At 41.3% G+C, this 8,713-nt stretch overlaps 1 protein-coding gene across 1 annotated transcript; it reads right to left on the bottom strand.

Annotated features, from left to right (window-relative positions):
• Window positions 1-3,495: 3,495 nt before the first annotated feature.
• Window positions 3,496-4,350, bottom strand: LOC110942616. Its single transcript, XM_022184392.1, has one exon. It carries the CDS (start codon window positions 4,348-4,350, stop codon window positions 3,496-3,498), a length of 855 nt encoding a protein of 284 aa, XP_022040084.1.
• Window positions 4,351-8,713: the final 4,363 nt, after the last annotated feature.

The raw sequence follows: 8,713 nt of genomic DNA, 5'->3' as shown, positions 1-8,713 counted from the left end.
GCTGAGCTTGAGACTGAACTGTTGCTGAGCCTTTGCTAGAATCCCCATCCCACTTTCTTTTGTTATCACTGGGTGTTGTGGAGTAGCGGCTGAAGTGGTAGCACTGATGCGTTTGGGCAACTTGTTCTGTTCCACCGCCTGATCCGTGAGGCGATGAGCAAGACGCTGAATATCTTGAATGTTGTCGAGGTTAGCCGATGTAACATGGCTCTGAATTTCTGAGGCTAGACCCTTGAGGTACAACTCGATGCGCTTAATTGGAGGGTCTACCATGGTTGGACACAAAATAGCCAGTTCGTTCGATCGCTTCGTGTAAGCTTCTATCTCTGACCCCGTCATCTTCAAGTGATAAAACTCATTCTCCAACTAGTGGATATCATCCCTTGTGCAGTACTCACGCTTGATAAGTTCCTTGAATTCGTTCCATGGTGTGGCGTTAGCAGCTGCCAACCCTAAGATCTGAACTTGGGCGTTCCACCAAGTTAGTGCTATTCCTTCTAGCGTGCCAGTGGCGTATTTCACCCTGCGAGCCTCAGGGCATTCACACATCTCGAACACTGACTCTAGCTTCTCAAACCAGTGGAGGAGTCCCACTGCCCCCTCTGTGCCGCTGAAAGTACTTGGACGACAGTCCATGAAGTTCTTAAAGGTGCAAACTTGCTGCTGCGCTGGTTAACCTATTGTGTACGAATAGGGCAAAGTTTAAATACGAGAGTTAATGCAGGATCTAAGGATCCTAGTGTGAATCTATACTGCAGGGTATACTACCTGCTTGAGCAGCTGCAAGTGCCGCAACAACTTGAGCTTGAACGAGAGCCTCTAGCTGGGCTTGAGTCATGTTAATCCGTCCAGACATGATCTTCATTGTAAAAGTAGCGTAAGTGAGAATGGTTCGCGAGTAGGGCGATGACAGAAAAGCATAAGCACGTAGGTATTCTCATGTAGTAAAGTCATGTGTATCTAGTGTACTACGAGCAAAGTTCTATATAGTTCTAACATGCGGTAGTAAACATAAACCTTATTACCTAGGATGTCGAGTCTTGCACGTGGAGCGAAGCGTCGTCGTGGATCGTTGAGAGCACTGTTCGGGTTATAGTCTGGTTTTAATAAAAACGTTTTCCCATATTAAAACCAAGTTCTCTATAACCAATGGCTCTGATACCAATCTGTCACACCCCCAAAACCCACACGCAGAGTATCACCGCTTGGGAGCGTGACTTGACCAGGATCAAGCCATCAATCATATCAAACATAGCATTTAATAATAAAAGTAGATAAAGTAAATCATCACGACATGATTGATGTTCAAAACCAAACTTTGTTTAAGTAGCGGAAGCATAATAATGAAAACCCAAAGTAAGTTATAAGTTCAAATATCGTTCACGATCCGTATCCCACAACGACCTGCTCCTCCCTGTGCAAGCTCCATAATGTACCTAAGGTCCTGCAAGGCATGCAGCAGATAATCAACAACTAGTTGAGCGAGTTCACAGAAAGTAATTTCATAACAGTAATGCGTAAGTTCATCTAGTGGGGGGGGGTTCCCATGCATGTATGTACTAATGGTGGGGGTTTCCCATGCCTTGTATATATATATTACTAGTGGGGGATTCCCACGTTTATCTTTACTAATGGGGGCTTCCCAATATGGTACTTACTAGACTATTTGCAACCATGTGTTCTTCTTAATCCGAGAACAGGAATACGTACAAGGTCACGTAGGATTTACGTGAGTGCCCTTCCCCGAGGACAGTGGTACGCATGGGGTTTACGTAGGATTTACGTAAGTGTCCTTCCGACCCGGAAGACAGTAGTGGGTATTAGGTTATGTAGGATTTACGTAAGTGTCCTCCCGACCCGGGAGACAATGGTAAATACTAGTTTACGTAGGTTTTACGTAAGTGTCCTGACTATCCTGAGGACGATGGTCTATAGTCTAGTGATTGCGTAAGTACGAGTAATCATTCCATATTAAACATTCCAACCCAATTCCCAACCCGGGAATCCCATGCCTTGGCTGTGTGAACTCACCTTGGTTTGCTCGGCAGATACACAAAAAGGTTCTTGAACTAAAGGTGGTCAACCGCGTCCTAACAGGGGTTACCACACAAGTCAGGTTTTGACTTCAAGTAATACACGTATGTTTACACATAGTCTAACAAGTCACGAGCACGTATAGTTCATGATAACACGTATTCAGTCAAACACACTTTAATAGTTAATACCGTATGCAAGATTTGGACTCGCACAAGCCCAACATCCTTGTGCGGTCCATCCGATGAAATTCAATAGTTCCCGGCCCAAATATCATAGCAATCCAATAACATATCGGCCCAATAAGGTTTAAACAGTCCAATAATAAGGTGCCCGTGCTCATAGTCTCGAGTCGAGATCAAGCGGTCTCGAGTTGGGCTGGTGTCGAGATCTCAAGTCGCAACGAGTGAGATCTCGAGTCGCAACAGGGGCGGTCTCGGTTTGTCATGGTCCGGTCTCGAGTCGCCACGGGACTCGCAACCTCGGTCTCGGCTTGTGCGGTTTGTGCCGGAAGTGTGTGGTCTCGAGTCGCACTGATTACGGGGTCTCGAGTTGTCATGCTCCGGTCGAGATCACACGGTCTCGACTCGCAACCGTGTGGCTATCAAATTGTAACAGATTTCCATAATTCATGCAATCAGTTTCGTGGTTTCCATTTTGACAGTTATCAACTAACACAATTTCCACAAATCAATTGGCATAGTATCGATCAAACAAGAAATCTATCATGCATTTCCTATGAACCCTAACTAGTTTAAACATGAACAAGCAATGATCAACAATACTAATACTTATGCAATAGTAACATGATCCGATTAACTAGAACAACAATAAGTTAACCAACCAAATCATAAGAACATAACAGAGAATCATATCTACATCAAATCCGATTAACATCTATGGTTCCAAATTAACAACATGCAACCCGAATCATATGATTGTTACCACATCAAAAACCATTCAATTATTCATATCAAGAACCCTAGTTATCCCATAACATCATGTCAACCAAAACTAATCAACAAACATAATTCGGTAATCACTAACCGGTTAGAATCAAACAAGGAGAGAGAGGGTGATCCGAATAAGGAACAAGATCTTCGATCGCCAAAGAGTTGTTGCCGTCGGGTTCCAAGAGAAACGAGAGAGAGAGAGAGGAGCTAGGGTTTCTTTGTGTGTGTTGTGATTGCAAGTAATGAGAATTACACATCCCTAAGGGTTCATGTACGTACATAAGGGGTGGGCCGAAACCTACCTAGGCTGCCCATTGGGTTCGGTTACAAGCATCACGGCCCAAAGTGGCTTGTGCGGTTGAACGGGTATTGTGCGGTTCGGGTTGGGCTCGATTAACATGCACACATATTATACATAGCACATAACAAATATATCATGCATTCATATAAATATTATAGTTCACGTAAGCATATGACGTTACACAAGAATAGTCTAAAGTACGAGTTGTCACACATAGGGTGGCTGCCAATAATTGTTGTTGGGCGGGTAACGTGATCGGCCAGACGAGCCGCGGCCGCGGCCGCGTCCGCGAGACCTGCCACGTCCCCGTGAGTCCGAACGATAAGAGGCGCCTGGTGAGTCATAGTGGGCTGGAGTGCGGCTGGTGGTGGAGTTTAGAGCGGTGGCAGTCTTGGACGCAAGAAGCGCCTGTTCAGCTTTGCGTGTTTCAACCTGGATGAGTCTCGAGCGGGCTGTGTAAAAGGAAGGCAGCGGGTCTTGTTGTTGCAGAATGGTGGCGATGCCTTCGTAAGATTCATTGAGCCCAGCAATCAATTGCAACACAAGACGTTCATCATCAACCGGGGAATTGACATTAGCAAGTTGATCATCCAGGACTTTAAGTTCCTGACAGTAGGCAGAGACGGAAGAGAAAGCATCCAGACGAGTGTTGGAAAATTTCTGCATGAGGTGGATGGCTCTGGCACTTTTGTTATCTTGAAACATGTTTTCAATGGCGGTCCAGGCTTCATGGGCGGTAGATGTTTTGTTGATAATGGTGTGTAGGAGATCATTGGAAATCGTGCTATATATCCATTGTAACACAATGGCATCAAGCCGTTCCCAATCGGCTGTGGGTTTGGGTGGGTCAGACGAGGAGGTTTCAGTGGTGGTTTGTTTCGGTGGAGAGAGGTGGTCGTGAACAAGAAAAGCTTTGCATTGTATCTTGAAGAGGGTGGCCCAGGAGTTATATTGAGAAGATTCGATCTCCAGAGTTATAGGAATTAGGTTTTTGATATTGTTGACTGTGGTTGCAGGGTGAAGGGAGGGGGAGGAAGTTGACGGCATGACGGAGGTTGTCATGGCAGAGGTAATCATCGGCACAGGTTAAAGAGGCAAGAAGCAGAGGATCGAACAAGAAAAGGGGGGGCGGCGATTTTAGGGTTTTAGTAGAGGAAAGATGTTTGGACTCTTGATACCATGATAGAATAGGTTTGATACCCCTTTTCCATTCATTCTATACAATATATAATTACAATGAGCCTCTCTATTTTAAGATAGAGATCAATACAAATCATTACATTATATTCGAAATATATGGTTGCTATTAATCTACACCCAAGACTGCCTTTGTGGTAGTTCAACTTCAAGCAACAAAATGACCAGTGAAGAAGTTTGGACAGACTTTAAGAAATTGATAAAGATATTTTTATTTTTTTTATCATTTTTGTAATATTTATTCATGTTATATTGAACCATTTTAATGCATGTTTTTTTAGGTTTACTTTTTAATCATTTTGTAATTTTTGTAATATTTATTCATGTTAGAGTTAAATGCCATTTTAATCCCTTTGGTTTGAGCTATTTTGCCCATGGTTGCAAAAGTCGCTAGGCGCTCCCTAGTCGGTCGACCGGGGAGTTGAGAGTACTCGGCCTAGGCGGAGAGTACACGGCGGACATGCCAAATTATAAAGAAATTAGTTTTCGGAAATTAAATATGTTTCAAATAACATAAATTTACTAATATTTAAAACAAAATACGTGAAATTGATATTCATTCTTTAATATGATAGGAATAGAAATTGTGTTTTATTTTATTTTAAGTCAAAATCGGCCCAAGTTGAACTATTAGATCCGATTTTGGACGATGTTGACCGCATTTGATCGATTCCAAGTAATTAGTCGGAGTTGAAGAAAGTCGCCTCGGCAGCCTACCTTGTAGCGACTACTCGGGGAGTACTCGGCCTTGGAGACCTTGTTTTACAACCATGATTTTGCCATTTTAGTCCAAAAGGTTTTATTTTTCACCTGTAGGTCTAAAAAGGTTTCACAATTGCCATTTACCATTTAGTCCACTGGATTAACTTCATCCATTTTTTCTATTAGCGAGAAGGACAATTCGGTCATTTTATATGGTTGAATTGCCTTTCTAGTTAACAAAGTTACATATAAAATGCCCGAATTGCCCTTCTCGTTAACAGAAAAAATGGATGAAGTTAACCCAATGGACTAAAATGGCAATGGTGAGACATTTTTGGACCCACATGCGAAAAAATGAAACCTTTAGACTAAACTGGTAAAATGACCCAAACCACAGGGGCTAAAATGGCATTTAACTCTTCATGTTATACAACATTGAAAATGGACGAGCTGACATGAAGGTGGCAATCACAACTGAGATGAACGAAGACTCTTCTGATGTTTATTTTATTGTCTTATCTTTACAGATGTGTTTTGGTTTGGAGCATTAAGTTTCTATTTGACGTTTTCCTTTTTGTTGATACGATATAGGATTGCGGTTTATTTTGTTAAATGGTGATGGCGTTTTCAGTTAAACGGTTTTGTATTAGTTGATACGATATATGATTGCTATTTTGTTAGTTAATTGTATACTGTTGAACTAAATTTTGTTAAAGTGGAACACTTTCTTCCTGTTCGCAAATCTTGTTAATGTAGTTCAACTAGTTTTTGCCCCGCCCGCGTTGCAGGGCAATAAGCCGAATATTTCTCTCTCACAACATGTATGTCTGTACAGCGGGCAAAATCGTAATTATATTTTGAACTGGATGCGAAAGCATAATTTTAAACTGAGAGCAAAATCATAATTTTGAAGTAGAGGGAAACATAATTTTATTTTGAACTGTGGGCAAAAACGTAATTTTGAGCTAAGGACATAAGCGTAATTTTGAGCTAGAGGAAAAAACAACATTTTATTTTTAACTGGGGGCAAAAACGCAATTTTAAACGGAGGGCGAAACCGTAATTTTAAGAGTTAAATGCTTGGTTGGTCCCTGTGGTTTACAAAAATTGCAGACTTGATCCCAGTGGTTTACTAATTACACGCGTGGTCCCAGTGGTTTTCAAAAATGCACTCGGCTGGTCCCCAGCCCTAACATCAGTTAAATTTCTCAGTTAACTATGTGTGAAATGACTATATTACCCCTAAAAGCCCAATCATCTTCTTCAACCTCTAAACCACCATAGTCACCATCTGAACCGTCTCTGACCAAACCAGCCTGCAGCCACCAACAGCTACCATCTCTGAACCACCACAGCCACCAAACCAGCCTCCGTACACAACCACAATCCACCCACCATACAACAACAAACAAACACAACCACAATCCACCCCACCATACAAACCAACTGCTTCAAACTAACAACAAACACAACCACAATCCACCCCACCATACAAACCGCCCAATAATCATTCATCCCATGAATCAACCCCCACGAGATCGAATACCCAACAATAATCCCCGACAAATGCCCCAAAAACTCGTTTGCGGCACAATAATCATTCATCCCGTGAATCAACCACCACCACCTCTCGCCACCGTCCGGTTCGCCGGAGATCTTGATCGGGAAGCCTGCCCGGACCCGGGCCTCTGCCGGCCGGTTGACCCAAACCCGGATCCACGGTTATTGATTTCAGATCCGGATCTGACCCGACCTGGAGACTGTTTCTTACCTCTCACCGGAGAATTTTTCTGGGTTCGTCTTGGATTTTGTTGAAATGGTTTGGATTAGGGGTTTCGGAGAGTACTTCTTTCACCGTTTCTTCCTCCACCGGCGGCGGAGCTCTGCTTGATCTTGATGAATGCCGGTGGAAAAGATGATGATAGTGATGAAGATGATGGTGATGAAGATGACTTGGTGATGAAGATGATGGAGATGACCTGATGATGATGGGTTTATATACTGTTTTTTTTTTATTTTTTTAATTCTTATTTTTAGGTTTTTAATTGTTCAAGGGTAATGTAGTCATTTCACACATAGTTAACTGAGAAATTTAACTGATGTTAGGGCTGGGGACCAACCGAGTGCATTTTTGAAAACCACTGGGACCACGCGTGTAATTAGTAAACCACTGAGACCAAGTCTGCAATTTTTGTAAACCACAGGGACCAACCAAGCATTTAACTCTAATTTTAAACTGGGAACAAAATTAAAAATGAGTTTTTGAACCGAGGGCAAAAACGTAATTTTGAGCTTGGGCAAAATTATAATTTTATTTTGAGATGAGTGCAAAAACGTAGTTTTAAACAAAAGACGAAAGCGTAATTTTAAACTGGAAATAAAATAAAATTAAAATGAGTTGGTCCAATAGGGAAGTCACAGGCAGCTAATAACTTTGAGATAGGGGGAAAACATAATTTTATTTTGAACTGTCGTCAAAAACGTAATTTTGAGCTGAGGGCGGAAGCGTACTTTTGAGCAAGAGGAAAAAAAACATTTTATTTTGAGCTGGAGGCAAAAATGTAATTTTAAACGGAAGGCGAAACCGTAATTTTAAACTGGGAACAAAATTAAAAATGAGTTTTTGAACCGAGGGCAAAAGCATAATTTTGAGTTAGGGGCAAAATTATAATTTTATTTTGAGCTGGGGGCAAAAAACGTAATTTTAAACGAAGGACGAAAGCGCAATTTTAAACTGGGAATAAAATTAAATAAAAAATAGGTTGGTCCAATAGGGAAGTGCCAGACAAGCTGCCTGGCACTATTCCCTGAAGTATATGTAAACTAGTTTTTGCCCCGCCCGCGTTGCGGGGCAATAAGGCAAATATTTCTCTCTCATAACATGTATGTCTCTGCAGAGGGCAAAATCGGAATTATATTTTGAACAGGAGGCGAAATCATGATTTTAAACTGAGAGCAAAATATAATATTGAGCTAGGAGGAAAACATAATTTTATTTTTAACTGTGAAAAAAAACGTAATTTTGAGCTGAGGGCAGAATCATAATTTTGAGCTAGAGGAAAAAACAACATTTTATTTTAACTGGGGGCAAAAACGTAATTTTAAACGGAGGGCGAAACCGTAATTTTAAACTGGGAACAAAATTAAAAAAGAGTTTTAAACCGAGGGCAAAAGCGTATTTTGAGCTAGGCAAAATTATAATTTTATTTTGAGGTGGGGGCAAAAACGTAATTTTAAACGAAAGACGAAAGCGTAATTTTAAACTGGGAATAAAATTAAAAAAAAAATGAGTTGGTCCAATAGGGAAGTGACAGGCAGCTAATAATTTTGAGCTGGGGGAAAACATAATTTTATTTTGAACTGGAGGCAAAAACGTAATTTTAAGCTGAGGGCAGAATCGTAGGTTTGAGCTAGAGGGAAAAACAAAATTTTATTTTGAACTGTGGGCAAAAGCGTAATTTTAAACGAAGGGCGAAACCGTATTTTTAAACTGGGAACAAAATTAAAAATTAGTTTTTGAATCGAG

This window comes from Helianthus annuus, chromosome 5 (genome assembly GCF_002127325.2).
Source record: "Helianthus annuus cultivar XRQ/B chromosome 5, HanXRQr2.0-SUNRISE, whole genome shotgun sequence".
NCBI lineage: Eukaryota > Viridiplantae > Streptophyta > Magnoliopsida > Asterales > Asteraceae > Helianthus > Helianthus annuus.
Note: the sequence above shows the minus strand (reverse complement) of the source record. Positions and strands in the feature narration are given on the sequence as shown.